Source organism: Eptesicus fuscus, chromosome 22, assembly GCF_027574615.1.
Source record: "Eptesicus fuscus isolate TK198812 chromosome 22, DD_ASM_mEF_20220401, whole genome shotgun sequence".
NCBI classification, from domain to species: Eukaryota; Metazoa; Chordata; class Mammalia; order Chiroptera; family Vespertilionidae; genus Eptesicus; species Eptesicus fuscus.
Window position 1 is genome coordinate 28825831 of NC_072494.1, and position 19246 is coordinate 28845076.

General features: G+C 42.6%; 1 protein-coding gene across 1 annotated transcript in view; it reads right to left on the minus strand.

Moving 5' to 3' along the window:
• Positions 1-9217: 9217 nt before the first annotated feature.
• PROX1 (prospero homeobox 1) overlaps positions 9218-19246 on the minus strand; it is a 47152-nt gene continuing 37123 nt past the window's right edge. Inside the window, exon 5 of the mRNA XM_054711747.1 lies at positions 9218-9456. Coding sequence (XP_054567722.1) covers positions 9271-9456 — 186 coding nt within the window. The 3' untranslated portion in view covers positions 9218-9270. The remainder of the gene's footprint in view (positions 9457-19246) is intronic.

The following is a 19246-nucleotide window of genomic DNA, read 5'->3' on the forward strand; positions in this document are numbered from 1 at the left end:
GACTTTGGAATTATTTCCCAACAGGTCAAGGGTAACAGCAATGACAAGAAATCCATAGCTCCCATTTCCATGGTCCAGAGCTACTCACACCAAGGAATTTCCAATACCAGCAAAGAGCAGAGCACTATTTGCACAAGCACTGGGGAAAACCCAGTGCTTTCTCCACCAGCAGATTTATTTGCAGAGACACAGGCATTTTTTCCAGGGTGGCTGCCAAACCATCTCCTGAGCTTGTCTAGCTAGCACCTGGGCCACTCAGCAGGGGGCTTTGCAAATAATACCCTCCCCTTTGCCAGGGTAGAGGCAGCCCTAGTGATTCTGTTTCAGTCTGTCATGGCACCTTAATCTTTCTAAGCTGCTCCACTCCTATTCTGGGGCCTGCCCAAGCGTGGCTGGCTGGAGGTGTGGCCACAGCAGCTATATGTCTGGGGCTGAGGGCGAGGGCCTGTGGGGCAGAAGCTTTCATGGTCTGGAGCATTTCTGTATTCTTCACAGTTGACTGTCCTGAGAAGCTGTGATGGGTCTGGGTGTAATTCTTACATCACAACTTAAAAAAAGCATGGCAAGATAGCAAAAGCCACCAACTGAAGGAGAAGAAAGGGAACAAGTAGTGATTCACCCCAAACCCATATGCCAGGGCTCTGTGCTATTTCTAGGGTATAAAAATAATCGCTTTTGTTGAAGGTTTGATAGGACTCACATAACCTATTACTTATTTTAACTTTCACATTCATCCTTAAAGATCTCTTCCTCTACCCGGTGAGTGTTGTATTGTTGAGCAAAGAACTCCTTTCTTTAAATGAAGCTTTGACAGAACGTACCCACATTCATACTTAGAGATCGGTCCTGTCATACTCGATGAGCTTTTTGTTGTTTAAGCAGACAACTGCTCTTTGTAAATGAACACTTTATTTCACGCCAATCTAAAGATGAAGCTCCTTTGGTTAAAGAGGTCCCAGTCTGGTGGCCCCTGACATGATACTGCATTACCCTAGAGAGCTAAGAAATAAAAACCACTGAGTTAGATTACCTCTAAAAGTTCTTCATTCTACATCGTTTTCCTCTGCAGCCCAGGAAAATAAACCCGTTTCCAATGGAGAAGAGTCCTCCTTCTGTGAGTTCCGATGAGAGATTCTGGGGACATTTGGAAGGGCTCTGTGACCAGGGGCAGGAAACAAGTCCTGGAGAGGGAGAGGAAGAAAGTCTGGGGGACAGAAACAAGGGGTAGCCGTGGGCGGTACCACTCCAAAGGCCTGGCCTTACGTTTGGTGGGGAGCCCACCTCCAGCCCCTCATCACTCACAGTCCGTGTGCTTGGACCCAACGTGAGCCACGTAGACTGTATTCCTGGGCACCAGGTACCTTTTGATGTATATACCACTGGAAGAGGACACCCCAGGACAGTGATGTCTTACTGTTGTCCTTACCTGGCGGCTCGGCCCTGTGAACAGAGGGCCGGCTGGGCTTCCCGAGAGCACTCAGTGCTTGTCAAGGAGCAGAGATGCTTCCTGAAGGGAGATGGACCCCAGAGAGAAAAGGACCCAAAGTCCCACGTGGTCAACCTCAGAGTTTTGTCCTCATCCTGTCCTGCATCTTCCTGCTTTTCTTATGAGAAGCATAAACTTTTTAATAAACTGGTTTTTGTGGGGGGTTTTTTCCACATAGGAATCCTACCAAGTCAGCATGGCGGCTGCAATAATTCTAAGAGTCCTTTAGCCTTTTATAAAATTCTTTCCAGTCCCTTGATGCTCAAGGGTTAAGTGACTTAGCTTGGTTTCCCCAGGTGAGCCCATAAAGATCTTAGAAATAGATTGATCAGAGGCAGTATTTCTTTGACACCCAAAGCAGTGCTCTCTTGGTTCTTTTTAATTTAGTTTAAAATGTTACCCTTCCGGTTTTTAACCCCGTGTCTTGAATCTCCCTGCAGAGAGTTATGTTGTTGGTGAAGGTGGTGTAGCACCATTTCTTTCCTCAATAATCTTTCATAATTTTGCTTAGGCATCCTATCGACTACTTTCTAACATTTCTAAAATCAGCTGTTTTCTTTTACATATGCTCCCCTTGTATTGTATGCCTCTCAAAACATAGGAGTGTTCACACACCCCAAAACCTGGTGATAACATGCAAATATTTGATGTTTCTGTCACCTGAGTATGTATCAGTAAATTAATTTTGAAAATACAGTAATTTTAAATTGTCTTTAAGAAAAACTTATAAATCATTTATGATGAAAAATGAAGAGAAGAGTGAACAAAACCGGCCCTTTCTTTACTATTAGCTTGTGAAGCTTACACTTTCAAGAATATCACATACCCGGTGGGCATTGAGACAGACCGGTGTGGGAAAAGGTGTGTGGCCAGGGTTCAGGTCAGTGTTGAGAATGGTGCACATGTTATTTTAGACCCGCGCCGTCAGATAAATTTAGTCAATTATGTGAAGCTACATTTTTAATAAACCTCCTAAACAGGAAATAGTACCACCTGCTGTGACTTCTTAGTGATTTAGTCACTACCTGGATGATCCAATCTCTTTTAGAGCAGATCAGTATTAACTAAGTACAGAAGGTGCTGTCTCCCTTTCAAGAGCAGGTGTGTGTGTGTGTGTGTGTGTGTGTGTGTGTGTGTGTGTGTGTGGAGGGGGGCGTAGAGGGAGTGTGGGGAGAGATCCCTTTTTTCCTCCAATCGGGGAATAAACATGTTGGCATAGAGGACATAGGCATGTTCTTCTGAATAATTTACTTAGGAAGACTGGAATTTAAATTTGTGCCATTGATAGAAAAAGAGCTGAAAGTGGAAAAAACACGGTTATAACTTAATAGTTTTGATAATGCATTGATTCCAAGCATCCTCGTGTATAACAGGGTCAAATGTAAAGTTTTCATCAGTTAGGTGAAAGCAAAAGAAGAAATCTGAAAGATTGAGACCTAGTCTACAAAACTATGATAGACTGAAAGGGAGGTGCAGCTACGAACTGTGTAGTAACAGCGTCAATCTCAGGCTCACAGTGATTTCTGCTGATTCTTCACATTTCCCATTTGCTGTGATTTTAAACCACAGCAAAAGAGATAAAGATTTTTTTTGAATCCTCCCCCGAGGATATGTATATTTTTTTAAACTGATTTTTAGAGAGAGAAAGAGAGAAGAGAGAGAAACATCAATGTGAGAGAGAAACATCGATAGGTGGCCTCCTGAATGCTCCCTGACTAGGAATCGAACTCACAACCTATGCAAGTGCCAGACGATGCTTCAGCCAACTGAGCCACCTAGCCAGGGCAATAAGGGAAATTTTAAAAAGCCATACAACCACTGTTCTTAGTATAAAGCATGCTGCCCATTGTGTCCAAAGGAACACTTTAGAAAGGCTTTGACATTTTACATTAGTACTTAGTTCTGAGTTTAGCCAGAGTAGAAACAAGTTCTCACTCCCCATGTTTTCAGTAACATATTTGCCATCTTGTGACTTTTAAGAACACCTTTCCTTATTCTTCGAATCATTAGACATTAGCAATTGAACTGATTTTTGGCTCACATTGTTTTGAGCCAAAGCTGTTGTTGTTTTTAAATTTTGAGGGCTAAAGTTAAGTCTGTGAGAAGAGGTCTCGGAGAGACATCTAGCCAGTTACTACAAGTGTAAAAGAGAAGAAATTCATAGGAGCCGCAAGCATTGATGTTAGGCTTGTATAATGAAGAACTGCAATGAAAGGGAACGTCCAGAATTGAACTTACAGCCACAACTAGCCTCTTGTCCTCCAGTTCGACACAGGTCCAAAAAGTAAAACCACATGTTTTAACAAAATCAGACGGCACTGAGCTTGTAATGTATATTTTATTTTGCACAAGCTTGCATATATACTGCACATACATTCAGTTTAAGAGAAGATGGAAGGCACACAAGGCAATTGGACTACTGTATCCTTTAAGTGGTACAAAGAAAAAGGTAAAAGTTTGGAGAGTATACAAAAGCTTAAAACACACAAAGGAAAAACCCCCTCCCCCCCCCAACAACTGTTTATCTCCTGTTTTAAAATTTAGTAGCTGCCAAACTAAATTTTTTACTTTTACTTTAAAATCAATTGTCTACTGCACCTTTTTATTTTCTTTTTAATATGGACAGGGAGTCTCATTTTTTAAAAATCATATTAATTAATATTACAGTACATCCTTGGTAATACAAAAATTGTACACCTTCATCAAATAAATTAGGATAAATTAAACCAATAAATTATGCAAAGTCTTCAGAACAATAGACAACAACAAAAATCCACAATTGAAATTGCCTCTAGCTAAAAAAAAAAATAATTGACTTTATCAGTTCAGTTATTGTACTATATTCAAATCAAAGGATCTTTATTACAAAAAAAAAGAGCTTAATAATGCTATTTACAACATATTGCTAAATAATATAAAGGCAGTGTTTTGTCACGGTTTATACTATATACATATGAGAAATGGCTGGGACAGTATCGGGAAAGCCACAACCTTTGATTCTTCCAGGTAGTGCTGAGGCCAACCCCAAACACATTTGTTTCTCTAATTCTCATTTTGAAGTGGTAATATACAATTTTAAAATACTTTGCCCCCCTGATGTGGAGGATCACAATATTTTAAAAAACACAGAATGAATACTTTTTCACCAAAGAAGGCCAGTCCGCTTCCCTTTTCTGCTCATGTTTGTGCATTTGGGGGGAGGGTGTCAGATTTGAAAAGAGGGCTCAGCGGAAAAGACTCAAAGACCAAATGCTTCCAGATTCTGTTATATTCTTAGAAGGATAATTATAAGAAGATGCAAAGGTTGAATACCAGTTTTGATCCCAGCTCTGACTAGGAGCATTGCAGCTTTAGTTTCGCGGATGGTGTACAACCAACAGGTCTACAGGAAACAAAGCTGCCTTTCCTTCCACATAACATTTAAGTGCAATACAGTCACCGCTTACTCATATCAACCAGTTACATTCTCTTCAGGGGAGCTTTTGGAAAACAGTGCTTCTTGTAATTCGCAAACACAGAGTTTGTACCAGAAGGAAACATTGTACTAGTCACACCAATGAATATTCTATAATATACAGGGCAAAGGATTCGCTCTGTCCTCACATGTACACTGCTTCTTTAAGGGGAGTCTGTAAATCGCTTTTTCTTTGATGAATTTGATAGTTCCTGGGGGTCATTCTCATTTCAAAGCCCCCAAATGTTCAGCTTTATGACTTCATATTAGACTGCACGTGTGTGTGTATGTGTGTGTGTAGGGGGAGGGGTCACTTACTATATGTCTTCATGTACATAGAAAATAAATTTCATAAATTTACAGAAATGGCATCACCCTTGCCCTTGACATCTGATGAAAGAGGCTGTTATCTTTTAAAAGTAGAGAGCAGGATTTTCAAGAATGCTTTCAACTGTCTATACAAGTCGTTGTAGTGTTCGTAATAAATTCAACAGATGTTGTGAGAATGTAGTTATTTATTAAAATCTCATGTCTTACGTAACAACAGCCATGAGGTTAAATATTTACATTGCTTTATAAAAGTTCCCCTCTTGCTTTAGTGTTTTTGTTTTGCCTTTTTTTGTTTGTTTTTAAAATTCTTAAAAATGATAGTCACCCACATCCCTAGCACAGCAACAGAGATTCTCAAACATAAAACACTTTAATTAAATAATACTCGGAGGCACAAAGCAAACTTCAGGAAAATGTGGGTGAGCATTTCCTTAAATAATTACTACATTCTACCAGCTTCCACATTGTTTTACCACTTAATGAGAAACATCCTCATCAAACAGCCGGAGATACAGTAAGAATTAAATGTTTTGTTGATGCAAATAGAGCGTTCTTTTCACAAAACATAACAAATGTCTAAAATAGGTCCTTAAATCTAGATAGGAAAAGGTAAGCTTTCCACTTCACACGCATATATATATATATATATATAATATGTATATTTTACATGTGTGTATATGTGTGCATGTATGTGTTCTTATGTTCGCACATCTGCACACACATATATAGCACATGGTATGAAATATTGCTTCTATACTACTTTTCATTAGGCTAAGAAAACACAAGATTTGCACCACAGTTACAAAAAATTGGCTTCTACAAGAATTTTCAAAACTCGAATGCTGCTCAAACAATTGAGGAAAAAATAATTTGCGGTATCAAACTGTTCTAAAAATTCTCTTCTTCAAAAACGTATTCTCCCGCTTTGTTTTAAAAAGACACAAAATATGCATAGCTATCAACGTTATGTCAAACAGCCAGAAAAAAAAAATCTAGTGTTTATTGCAGCTGTAGTAATTGGAAATAAAATAAAAAAGATGAAATTGAAAGCCACAGAAGGCACAAGAACAATTGTACTTGTGGGGAAAAAACTGGTATTTTGAAGGATTTTTAAAAATCCCCCCGCTGGTGCATTTTAGGTCTAGGCACAGACTATAACCTCAAGTGTAAATGCAAAAATAATTTAGCAGAAAACAAGTGCTAATGTGGTATTTCAACATGGACTTTAGACTTTTGTTTCCTATGCAAACTGTCCCTCGTCCTTCGCTCTCCCACCATAGAAAGTTCACTTTCTCCCAAGTAACCAATTTTCACTTATTGAGAGTTGAGCTAGAGTTGAAAGATAGTGGTTTGAAAAATCAAAACTATTAAATAGGAGTTTTGACAGACAGATTTTTGCCATTTTCCAGTGCACTTGGAAGCACAAGATTCTACGATTGTAAAGGGGGGGAAATCACCTAAAAGCGTAGTGATCCAATTCTATTTTCAAAACAATGAGGTGAGTTTATCCTCATGCTGCAATTTCTACTCCAAAATAATTTCTGTGCCTCAGTGAACACTGAGCGGATATCGGTGTTGATAAGCGCATTGACATTTGGTTGTGAACATACACTTTTGCTTGATTTGGCTATTTAAATTAGAAAGGCAGGGGAGAATACTACTAAAAACCCAACTCTGGAACCAGTATGAACTTGCCCCAGCTCCAGAAGATTCTAGCAATCTGACTACATAGGTGAATACCCTACGGTTTTGCCTTTTATCTTGCAAATGGCAATGCCTTGTTGACATGAATCCCCTGGAACAGCCAAGACCCAGTGGTATCTGACGCGAACAGTGCAAGTCACACTCTTCCACATGAAACAAGGCAAAAGAGCGTGACCGAGGGTTGACAATGCTTCCCTACTTTGTGCTGATTGGATTTGTTGTTGTTGGTTTTTGGTTTGCATTTTATTCCAAGGTAATGATTACCTGAACATTTTTTTTTTTTTCTCCTCCAGAGCAAGCTGGGACGAGGACAAATGGGAACTGATGGCTCTGTGTGCCTTGTGGAGGGAGAGCGAGCTGGGCGGTGTGCTCAGCTGTGGGTGGGGCTCCAGCCTATGTCCCTGCAGGCTGTCCACCCGGGGAGAGTGGCTCAGTCCCCTCAGTGGTGCAGGCCGTCACAGGACTGGGCTGTTTCATTTAAAGTCAGCAGGTTTTAAGGCTCTGTGCTGACAGTAACTGCCTTCAGACATTCCTGTCCATCAGCAGAATTTATAAACGACGCTAAATTACAACGTTTGGGTCAGCTAGTTAGTCACGTGGGTCCACCTGCATTCTCCAAAGTAAAATGTATTTTTACAAAAATGGAGGATAAATTGGTATTTATGTTCCGTATTATCTAAATACCAGGCTTGTTACTGTGTCATTTTTGGAGGTGTGTATCAAATGACCTAAGGGGAGGGAAGGTCCTGAAAAAAAACACACACAACAACAAAAAACAACAACAACAAAAAAAAAAACAACAACTACTGAATGAACAAGGAATTCTTACTGCATCTGCACACAGAACCCATCTAACAAAACAAGTGTGAATGCCACACAAATTCTTAAGAGCAAGTAGGGGACGTTGCATGCCTTTGAAAAACTGACAAAAAGGGGGAAAAGAAAAAAGAAGAGAACCATGGAAGAAAGCATAAAATAGCAGCTAGCTTTCTTACGTGTGCTGAAATTGTGTCTTTGGGTCAACCCCCAAACTTTGCTATGCTCTCCACTCTTCTCACATTTTGGTCAATATTAGCTTCTTAATTAGAAGAGACTTTATCCATTGCTCTGAAATGCTCTACCTAAAATGAAGACACACTTAATTACACTGTCACCACTTTGCCTATCCTTCAGGGTAGTGTGGAATTGTACATGAAAACGGATAATTCTCATCTGGGATCCTCTTAGGAGGTGAAGAGCAAGTAGTCTAACAGCTGTCAAGAAACTTCTCGTGTAGGCAGAAATTTTATGGTCACATCGGGACGTCCTTTATTCCTAACTAGAGAAAGGTATCAGAAAATAGTATTTTTTGGGGTGGAAAAAGTGTTAAATATTATACAGAAATAGTAATTCTTTTAAGCATATGAACAAAGTTGAGCAAAGAATAAGTGTGAAACGTATGTGCCTTTTAATATCTGAAGCAAGATAAATAAAAAGTGGTAAGTTATAAGGGCTTTTTCTCTATGAAGAATGATACAGGCTCACTTACTACGAAGAGGAACCTATGGTAAAATTTAGAGAGGATCATGGGTGAATTTCCAGTCTCATCTTAAAAGAGTCAGTTTGGTGCAAAACTATTTTGCCTCCTTAAGAAATGGGTACTAGTTTGGGGTGTTTGCCATTTCTCTTAGGAAAGACTTGACAGTAGTGGTTATATTTCTTTTCTAAGTTTGGCCTTTTGCAATACTTTTGAGAAGTCAGCTGCTCATCTGCCATTGGATTTTGTTTTTGTTTTTTTAAAAAAAACATGTCATCAAAAGCTACTGAGTTCAAACCAAACAATAGATTGAAGTTCATGAAGTGGTTTCATTGAGTTTTCCGACCTTCTTAGCAGAAAAAAAACAGAGACATACGCTGTAGAATTGCTGTGTCACGAGTTTCCCTCCGCCAACCGTCATTCACAATATAGCATCAGCCAAGCAGAAGCACCGCTAACCAATGCCCTTCCATGTTAATGTAGACTTGACACGTGTCGACACTCCTCTTTTCCCTGAAAATTAACCCTATTTTAAGTCTCCCAATGTTAAGGGCCTTGGGCAAAAGTAAACGGAAGGCAGAAGGAAAATAGCCATCCCCTTGCAGTGGAAAAACAAAAGAATATGAGAGGAAGATGATGAAGAGGAATTACCAGCTGATTTCATAACCTATCCATGCCTCCCAGACACATACATATGAAATCAAAATCTAGACACGTATAACTTGGACATCCAAAGGGGACTGCTACTATTCATACATTCGAAAAGAGTTGTTGAAATTTCTACTCATGAAGCAGCTCTTGTAGGCAGTTTGGGGATTTGAAAATCTCAGGGACTTCGCTGTCCAGCTTGCAGATGACCTTGTATATGGCCTTCTTCCAGGAAGGATCAACATCTTTGCCTGCAATAATGGCATTGAAAAACTCCCGTAATGTGATCTGCGCAACTTCCAGGAATCTCTCCGGAACCTGCTGATACAAGGAGACAATGGCATTAATAAAGTTTTCAGTTTCAAGTCTCCAGTTCTTCAAAGGAAACGGAGCTAAGTTCTTTCTTTCAGAAGGGGGCTTACATGGCACCTGCATTTTCTAAAAATGGCCGGCCTCTCTTCTCTTATGCAAAGGCGTTATATATAGTAGCATTGTAATGGGGGGTTGACAGCTTTGTAGAGGTTTAGGAAGAGACTTGTGCCAAGGATGCATGCCGACCTGTTGAAAAGCTAGGATTCCATTGCGAATGTTAGGGTAGGACAAGGGGACACACTGTTGGGATTCCTCACTTCATTAAGTAGGTGTGTTCCACAAGCAAGTCTCCGACCCATCTTTCAGAATGTGAATCGGGTTTCCTTTTGATTTCCGTTATGAAAACAAAATATGTTCTCATAATTAGAATAATAAATAATTGGCCTTGGATAGAAAATGAACCCAAGCTCTAGCCAGTTTGGCTCAGTGGATAGAGCATCAGCCTGAGGACTAAAGGGTCCCAGGTTCAATTCCGGCCAAGGTCATATGCCTGGGTTACGGGTTCAATCCCCAGTGGGGGATGTGCAGGAGGCAGCCGATCAATGATTCTCTCTCATCATTGATGTTTCTATCTCTGTCTCCCTCTCCCTTACTCTCTGAAATCAATAAATCAATGAAGATATATATATATATGTATATATATATATATATATATATATATATATATAGAGAGAGAGAGAGAGAGAGAGAGAGAGAGAGAATCCAAGAAAACCAAAATCTCTGTTGCCTGCCTGTATCAGAGGATTGGCTCAAATGCTAACTTGTCCATTAAAATGCTAACTTGTACTATCAAGTAATATACATACAAAAAGAAGATAATAACATTAACGCTGAGTCCCAAAATATAAAGTTTGTAATGAATCCTAAAAATGATACATCCGAAAATACTTTACCTTGAGATTAGAATTGTTCCATAAGAGACTAGTTCATGAAGGTGATAAAAATAATAAAAACTAACATTTTTGGAGTGCTTATTATGTGTCGGGCACCGTGTTATGAACTGAATGCGAATTATGTCAGTCAGTTCCCCAACATCTTTATGTGCTGTTATTATACCCATTTTATGGTGAGAAAACTGAGGCTCACTGAGATCAACAGAATTGTTCCAAGTCATTATACTCCAAGGCAAACCTTCTCCAAATATTCTTTGTAGAATCCCTAATTTTTAATCTTTTCTTTCACAGCAATTAGTATATATATGTAGTGTGTGAGTATATGTGTCGTGTGTGAGCTTAACTGTTTTTTTTTTTTTTAATAGTCTGACCTCTAGTCTATCTAGGGAAAGGAGTCGCTATTGATGCACTTAGTGTTCTAAAGCATGGCCTATCTTTCCCTACACCAAGAGCATGGATTCACAGAATCTTCCCAGGAACTCATAATTTTCCAAGTATACACTGACACTCAGTAGATCTCTGTTAGTGGGGTCCTTCTGCATTCCTAATGTTTTATTTTTACAGTAAGAGCAAACATATGAGGAAGTCAATGCCCTGTGGTTGTACATGTAGACAGATCTGTCTACACATGTAAGAGGTGAAAGATTTTCATCTCAGTTCAGACATGCCACTTAACAAAGGAAAGGGACGTAATGCCCTGTTGAACGTATTTGATCCTTTTCTCTCCATCTTTCCCGATTTGGGCAATGGACATTTCTGTAATTGATAGGAACTGTTAAAGAAAACTAGTAGGATAACCATTTTTAAACATTTAAAATCGGACAAAAAAGTTCAGTGCCTCCAATGGTACATCACTTGTCCTTTGAAAGAAACCTAATACTTTCCCAGGGGGTGGAAATAGGCCCCAAGCTAGGGCTGATCTACAAAAAGTGAGAATTTTGAGTAGCTCCTCCCAAAGACACACACACTGGCCAATTTCTCAGGACAGTTCCCAACGCTTCCTGAAAACCATCAAGACACAACCTTGTCCCCCATCAATGTGCAAACCCCATTCACCCCAATGGCCATTCCCTGCTGAGAAATCATCTGGACTTTCTACAGAACTTTGGTAATTTTCCCTCAAATCTCCTGCATATACTAGTACATGAGTATTGGTGGGACGGGAGGGGCCAGGAGGAGAGATTAGCACTCCCACTCACCTTATACTAAGTAAAAAGTCATTAAGCAGTTTTGCTGAGTACCCTCCCTTCTTCCCCCAAAGATAAAACCTTCCCATTTGATCAGATGGGCATTACTGAGAGAGGGAATCTGGCTGGAGAACAGTTAGGCAGCGCAGCTACCCACGATAACTACTTGGTTTGGGAGCTGTTAGCCAAATGCTGCAGAAACATAATCATAGGCATTTATTAAAATAAACATTTCAAGAAGTGTGGTTTTACTGGCCATTGGCAACAGAGCCGTGACGAAGATCTATGTTCCTTGAACACACAGGGTTGCACACGCATGGATTGCAGAGAGCTGTGATTATAGAAGGTATGGCAGCTGCTCCAGGGGAGGGCAGAGAAGGCTGGAAGCCCCGCCCACTCCCAGGACTCCACAGGAGGTCTGGGGAGCCAAGGGCCAAGGGGGCAGGGGCACTGTTTAAGAGGAAGGAGATATATCTACAATAGCCTCAGCACTGGAGGAGGGAGGAAGGAGTAGTTCTAGGGTTTGCCTAAGAACAAATCAAAGTAACTTCTTTGTTGGCGGGGGTGTGGGGGAGTGTGGGGGTGTGTGGGGGGGTACCTCTACCTTACTGTTCTTATCATTTGCCATGCTTGTTGATGGTTTTCAGAGCTTTTATCCTGTGGTAAACATTCATTTTTTTGGTAGTATTCTTGAGCTGTCCTTTAACACCTTTTGTATCTGTCTTGATGTTACTTAACTTTTTGCCTACTTATATCAAGTTGTAATGAATTTATCATAAGATGTCTTTAGAAAAAAGCGCCAGGGTTTCTGTTCTGCACATCCCCCACAATGCTTAGCAGTGCTCTTTTGAAAAGTCTTTGATAAATAGTTCATAATGAGATCTTGCCTTCTGCTTTACTCCATATTGCTTTAGCATCACACTTAATCTTCTCGCTCAATACTTAAGGAATTTGTAAAATAAGGTGGGACTTAAAGAGTTGGAATAGATCTCAGAAATCATAATTTCACAGGTGAAGAAACTGTGAGCTGAAGAAATTATGCAATTAGGAGCTTCATGCAAAATAAGTTGTGCAGGTGTCTTTCCATTAAACCATGTTGGTTCCTTTTTAATGCATTTTTGTTATTACTGCTTATCTGAGGCATCAAAACCTTGACAAACTGTGGGTCTATGATTGAGAAAAAACCACGGAAGAGTTAGTAACTTAAAATAAATGGGAACAGTACCAAAGATCCCAGGAGGGAACTTCAGTTTGGGGTTTATGTTTGGGAAGGGATGAAATGGTTTGCTAGTTTAGTGTCTGCTTTGAGACAATACTCATACAATGAATTGAGCTAGATAAAATAAAGTTATAATGAGATCTGTTAATACTAGCGCAATTAATCTTTTTTTTTGTTTGTGGTGGCTCCAGAGAGGTAAACTGATGGGTAGCAACTGATCTTCCAAAAGAGTGGGAAGGAATTCCACCTACAAGTAGAAATATCACCCATGAATAAGAGAGACCCTTACCTCTCCAATAGAAAATTCTCCCAATTCCATTTAACAGAGTACGTTGGGGGGGGGGGGTGTTACTTTCTGATGTTTTGGGGGGTACCTGAGAATTCAGAGAACAATATTGTCCATATTTTTCTGTACCTCTTCACACCTAATGGATTTCCAATCACTAATAAACATCTGCAGAAAATCCCTTAGTGACAAGTAATCCCTTATCTAGGTTTCTTTTAATAGAACCCAACAATGTGCAGAATGAACCCTAGAGTATCTCCTCAGCATCAGGTGGCAACAGTCAATCAAGCCCCAGGAATGCAAGACAATGCAGGCTGCTGGGAGGGGGGAGGGAAGGCCATGCCTTTGGACATGCCACAGGGGAAAAACAAAAGGCTTCCAAAGTCTCTGGCTGGGACTCGGAGGCTATTGTGGGAGCTGCTGAGATGAGTGTTCTTCAGGAGAGGAGAGTGGAAACTTTGCTCTGATAAAAGGCATCCCAATATAGGAGCCTCACCCCACATGGTCTTGCCTCTCCTTGCCTTGATATTCGGAGGAGAATAATATCGCCATGAGGTACTTGAAGGCACTCAAAAATGTGAAGGGGCTGGCTAGCAGCATCTACCAATTTCATCACAATTGTTTGTACTTAAGTCTCCTCACAGCAAATGAGGGCCCTGTGGTCTTTGATGAAATGGGGAAAAGGGGAAGATGTTTTCAAGTCTTCTCAGTCAGTGGCAGGGTTATGTGCATGAGCACACATGGGCACACATACACACACACACACGTGCATATACACACACGGTGTGTTGGGTGGGTGGTTATTTTGCACCTCTTCTTTTTCTTTCTTTCTTTTTTTTTTATCAGAATGAGTGGCAAAGACACATTTCCCCCCTGTCTTCCTCCTCCTCTTCCCAGTTGCTTTACCTTCAAGGATGATTTGTTTTATTAAACTGACTGTCCCCAGCCTCTGCAGTACATAATAAAAGCCTGACATAGCAGGCTGCCTGCCTTCTGTGTCCTGCAGACACTCATCATAAGTGTCAGGACATACCAAGGTTAGCGGTCACTGAAAGTGTGCTCGCTGGCCCAAACCTTGCCAGACGCTCTTGGCAGCTGAATGAATGTCACAGAGAATAGAAGGGGAATTAGAAAGGTTAAAAAGAAGACAGCCTCTCCTATTTTCTGGACAGAGAAGCTGATTTTTCACACCTTTGAAACATCCACAAGCTCATCCATCGGCCCCTTGCAGGGGACCTAAACCTTGCCCCTTGCACCACTCCCCGTAGACACCTCTCCCGCCTCAGTTCCCTTAAAAAAATGGTCCACTGGCCCAATTTCATCAGTGAAATGATCTTCGCTGAAATGGACAGAAAACAAACCAGGCATAGATAGACCTCTCTCCCCAGCCCCTCCCCGATGACCAACGACTCCAAGAGCCTGTCTAGCTTATCAATACATTGCAATCTAATCAAAGGAGATCATCTTTTCAGTTCATCTTTTAAACTATTGTTTTTCTCTCAAACTTACCTGACTGGGGAAATGGAAAAGGAAACCTCTGTCTGGGCGGGAGCGGCTAACTGATGGGGAAGTAAAATGCTGGCTAGTATCGGGGTGAATTAGTTTGTGTGTGGATTTTTCTTTCTTCCTCCTCCTCCATTTTTTTTTTTAATACTATAAAAGGGCAATAAAATGCTGACTGTCAGAAGACAATGTCAAGGAGAAAAGGGTACTGGTATTTTGGATACTCTTCACTGCTCGCCTTGGAGAGAGAGTTATTCTTGTCACAAACCCTTTTGTCTGCATCTGCTGACTGCTTGCCTGTAGCCAGCAGCATACTTTAACTGTTTTGTCACCTCCTAACATCACATGCATCAGCTGTTGGGCTTTTGTTACGGGTATTGTAGAACTAATCCGCTGTGGCTGTTCTACTGTGCAGTAAATAAAACAGAAACGGGCTTCTCAGACAATTCTGCATGAATATTTCAGATGGCTCTACAACTCCGATTCACAAAATCAAATAAATAAATAACTCCCGCCGCCCCCCCCCCCTCCCAGCCTCGACCCACACACAGAAACAAAACCCCCTCCAACCGGACCCAGATGCCTCCAAGTCCCCCCGCACTGAAGGCCCTGACTTGAGCCTTCAAGCAATTGTTTCAGTGAAGTTGAAAGAACAGCGCCCTGGAAACTTCCACACCCCGCCATTCATGTTTACCCTGAGAGTTAAACACAGCTAATGCTGAAAACGGGGTCAGCGGCTGTGAAAATCTGGGAGCCCCTTTTCCCCTTGGGCTTTCTGGGGGGGGCGGGGAGCCTAATGCCATCAGAAATCTATAGTTCGAGTTCCTGGTCAGACTGCCTTTTATTGTTTCCATGTGCATCTTCTTCCCTTCCCATCGCCTGCCAGGGGTCAGAGGAAGATGCTCCTGGGCCCAGCTCATCCCGAGAGGCTTTCTCGGGGTCTCACCTGTGCCGGAGCACGAAAGGAGAAGGAAACCCCGGGGCTGGGTTTTTCCAAGGGAGTTCACACCAGGAACCCTCAGACAGCATACATAATGTAGTGCTCACACCCAAGGGGGCACAGCTAGGTGACTTCTAAGCGTCCTTGGAGAAGTTAAAAGAAGAGAAAGGGCGTGTGCCCGGGGGTGCGTGCGCACACCCACGTGCAGATCCTTCCAGGGGAGACCAAGCTGAAGTGCTTCCCCGAACATTCATTCACCCTGGTGCGCACATGGTTCCGCTAAGCAAACGCTCCCCATCCCTGCTGTTTGTTAAGTAAATATTGATCAAGGAGAGACACATCTCCTGCGGGGGGGGGGGGGGGGGGGGTGCGGGGAGGGCCCAAGCTGGGGACCTTACCGCAGACAGAGTGGACGTGCATGGATAAACTCAGATGGGTCAGTCAGTCCTCACAGGGATGATCCGGTGAAAAGGAAAGAGCAGATTCGTTATGGCCACGCTCTCCCTGAATTCTCCTGCCAGAGGCAGAGGAGAGAACGCCCGGAGCTATGAAATGTGGGTACAGGATGCCGCTCCTAAGGGTCTCCCTCCGCAGCCGTGCGGGCACTTACCCTGAGTGTGCAGCGGGGGACCCACTGGCCCCTTTCCAGAAGGGGAGAGATGGTGCAGGATGCTATCAGAGACGGATCGGGGGACTGTGTCCCAAGGCCCCCCTCATTACGGGGAAAGCTCGGGTGGGAAGACAAGCAGGACTGTGCTCTGAGAAGCAGAAAACACCACCCGAACCTAAGGCGGTGGTTGGCACCTTTAATGGGAGGCATTCCGCCGGGATTAATAAATGTGCGCAGAGCAGCGTTTTGAGAGGTGCTTTGAGGGGGTTCGCTTGGCTGATTTTATTGGCCCAGCCAACAAGTTGAGAAAAGTTGCTTTGTGTTCCCAGAGTTTTATTTCGGTCATCTCACACGATGGTGACTTGAAGCCCTGTCAAGAGCTTGAATGGGCACGGTGCTTCCCGGGGAAGGCCAGCTTTAAAATCACCTCTGGAGATTAGGTTTTGTGTCTGAAACACGGAGCACCACGGGCAAAGAGCGAGGTGTGATATTTAGGGTGCCCATCCAACGGCGACCCAGCGCTTGTATTTTATGAGGACGCTCGCACGTACTTCTGGGAGGACTGGCATTACCCTCCAGGGCACTGGCTGCGAAGCCGCCCGCAGACGCCACCCACCACTGAGGTTCAGACTAAAGTCTCTTTCACGCTGATGCTTAGGCCGCATTCAGTTTGCGGGGGACCTTACGGGGTCAGGTTAATGTGATGCCCGTGCAGTTGTAGGCCTTTGAGTGGGCTCCCTTCCTAGTTCCATGTTGGCTCCTTAAATACGAGAGGAGCAAAATGCTTTTAGGAAGTCGCTAGAGTTCAAGGCTGTCCTTAAAAAAACAAAACAGAACAACAACAAAAAGGAACCATCAAAAAAAAAAAACAACACACGTTTCTTCCGTCTAAGCAAAGGAACACATGGCAATAACAGTCTGTATCATTGTTTTTATAAACCTTCAAAAGAACAATGTTCTGCTGAGCGAAATTCAGTAGCATTCTGTAAACATTAATTTAAGGAAATCAATAGACCCAGTGAGCTAAAGCCATATTGCAAGATAAACTGGCCAGAGTGCCACTTTATCAAATAGATTTTCGTTTTCTCAGCTAGATAAAGACAGTTTCAAAACGGCGCAAACGTGTTGCAACCAAGGTTTGAGAAGTATGTGGCCTTCAAACAGCCTGCTTGTTCCTACGACAAAGCTGGATAAACATACTTTAAAAATGATAAGATGGCTCGGCATTGATTCGGCTCTCCATTTCTACAGATGGATTTCTTGGTTGTCTCACAGGAAAGGAACAGAACAAAAAACCATGCATTCAGAATAGGAAACCAGACGTGGGAGAAGGAAGGGGTTAAATCGTCTTGAGAAAGGGAGCTCTGGGGGCGCCTTCAGTTGATGCCCGACTTGAAAAAAGAAAGGAAGAAAGCAATCTTTATTCATGCTGACCTGATGGGCAACAGGCCTTCTTGCCAAAAATCCAAAAGCCAAACTCTCTCGTGGGTTTGGGATCAGAGGTTTCAGCTGGTGGAAGCTGCTCCCGGGCTGTGGTCTGTGCTGGCCATGCACTGTCATGTTAATGTGCGAGGGGGTGGGGGCGGGGAAGTCAGCCCAGGGAAAGGCTGGGGAAGGACGTGAGCGAGCCCCACACCACTGAAAGAGCTGCGGGGACAATTAGGAAAAGTGGCGAAAGGAAAGCAGGTCTCTCCTTCTGCCCCCACACTGCAGGGACCTACAGGCGCATGTACATTCCCAAGTTAGGCCACCTGACACACACCCCCCACCCCCCCCAATCCCCCACCCACCCAAATCAATGCCGGCAGAGTAGCAACCAGTCAGGGCCCACTGGAGGGAACGCAATAAGAAGAATGAACAGTCACATGGAAACTGCAAGGAGGAGGGAGGGTAAGGATCTACCTTGAGTGGACGGTGGGACTCCATGAAAAAGGACCACAGGAAGTGGACTCTGGTCTGTGTGGGGGCAGTGGAGGCCGCCCCTGGCCATCCCCACTTGTGCCCTGAGTGTTTTCTTTGTTTCCTCACCTGAATTTGCGTCTTTGTCTTTAGGAGTGGCTATTTAGAAAATACAGAATCCACACAGAAATTTGTACACCTTTGAAAAACTGTTGATAAAACATGTCTCGAAAAAAAAAAAAAAAAACAACACACACCATAGATTATCAACAATGTGCTAGAATTGAGCACTTTGACTAATGGTGACTTTCGGGGAATGTAAAAGAATGTCTTATCGTCCTCTACTCTACCTGTTAATAATTTGTGTGTATTCATTTTACACTGTGTAAACATTCCACTGGCAGCTCTGCATATAGACATCAATGGAAATAAAACCGCCTCTCCGTGGCCCCCCGCGAAGAAGGAGCTAGCATGCGGGGAACAGAAAGACAATTGTTATAGTAAAGTCTGTGAGGCCGTCCAAATTATTGTGTGGGGCTGAGCGTTGATCAGTGAATATGCTTAACGCGGCTAGTTTATTTGCTCATGCTTGGAAGTCTTGGTGTTATATATGTCAGGGAACTCAAGGATTGTCATGGAGGAGATTTTCCGTCTTTCTCAAACTCCGCGTATGTTTGAAAGAGTGACTCCGAGTTTAAACAACATTAAAACAAACAAAATAAAACAAAATCGGAGAAAAAGCATCAAACACTAAAATGGAATACTTTCTCCCATCCTTTTACCCCTGAGATACTACAAAGACACTTTTAGATCTTGAAAACAATTGGAAACTCCCTGCTGGGGTTATGTGTCTGGAGGGGCTGTTCAGGTTAGAGCTGGACCCAGATTATTCAATCGAAGAATCATAGTTTTGGGACTTCAGAAGTAGAAAGGATCTCAGAGAGTACGTGCTCTACTCAAGAGAGAAATAGCCTCAGCCAGGGGTCAGCAGGCTTTTCCTTTCTTTTTAAAGTAATTTTTTACTGATTTCAGAGAGGAAGGGAGAGAGAGAGGGTGAGAGAGATAGAAACATCAATGATAAGAGAGAATCACTGATCAGCAGCCTCCTGCACGCTCCACACTGGGGGTTGAGCCCACAACCCAGGCCTGTGCCCTGACCGCAAATCAAACCGTGGCCTCCTGGTTCATAGGTCGACGCT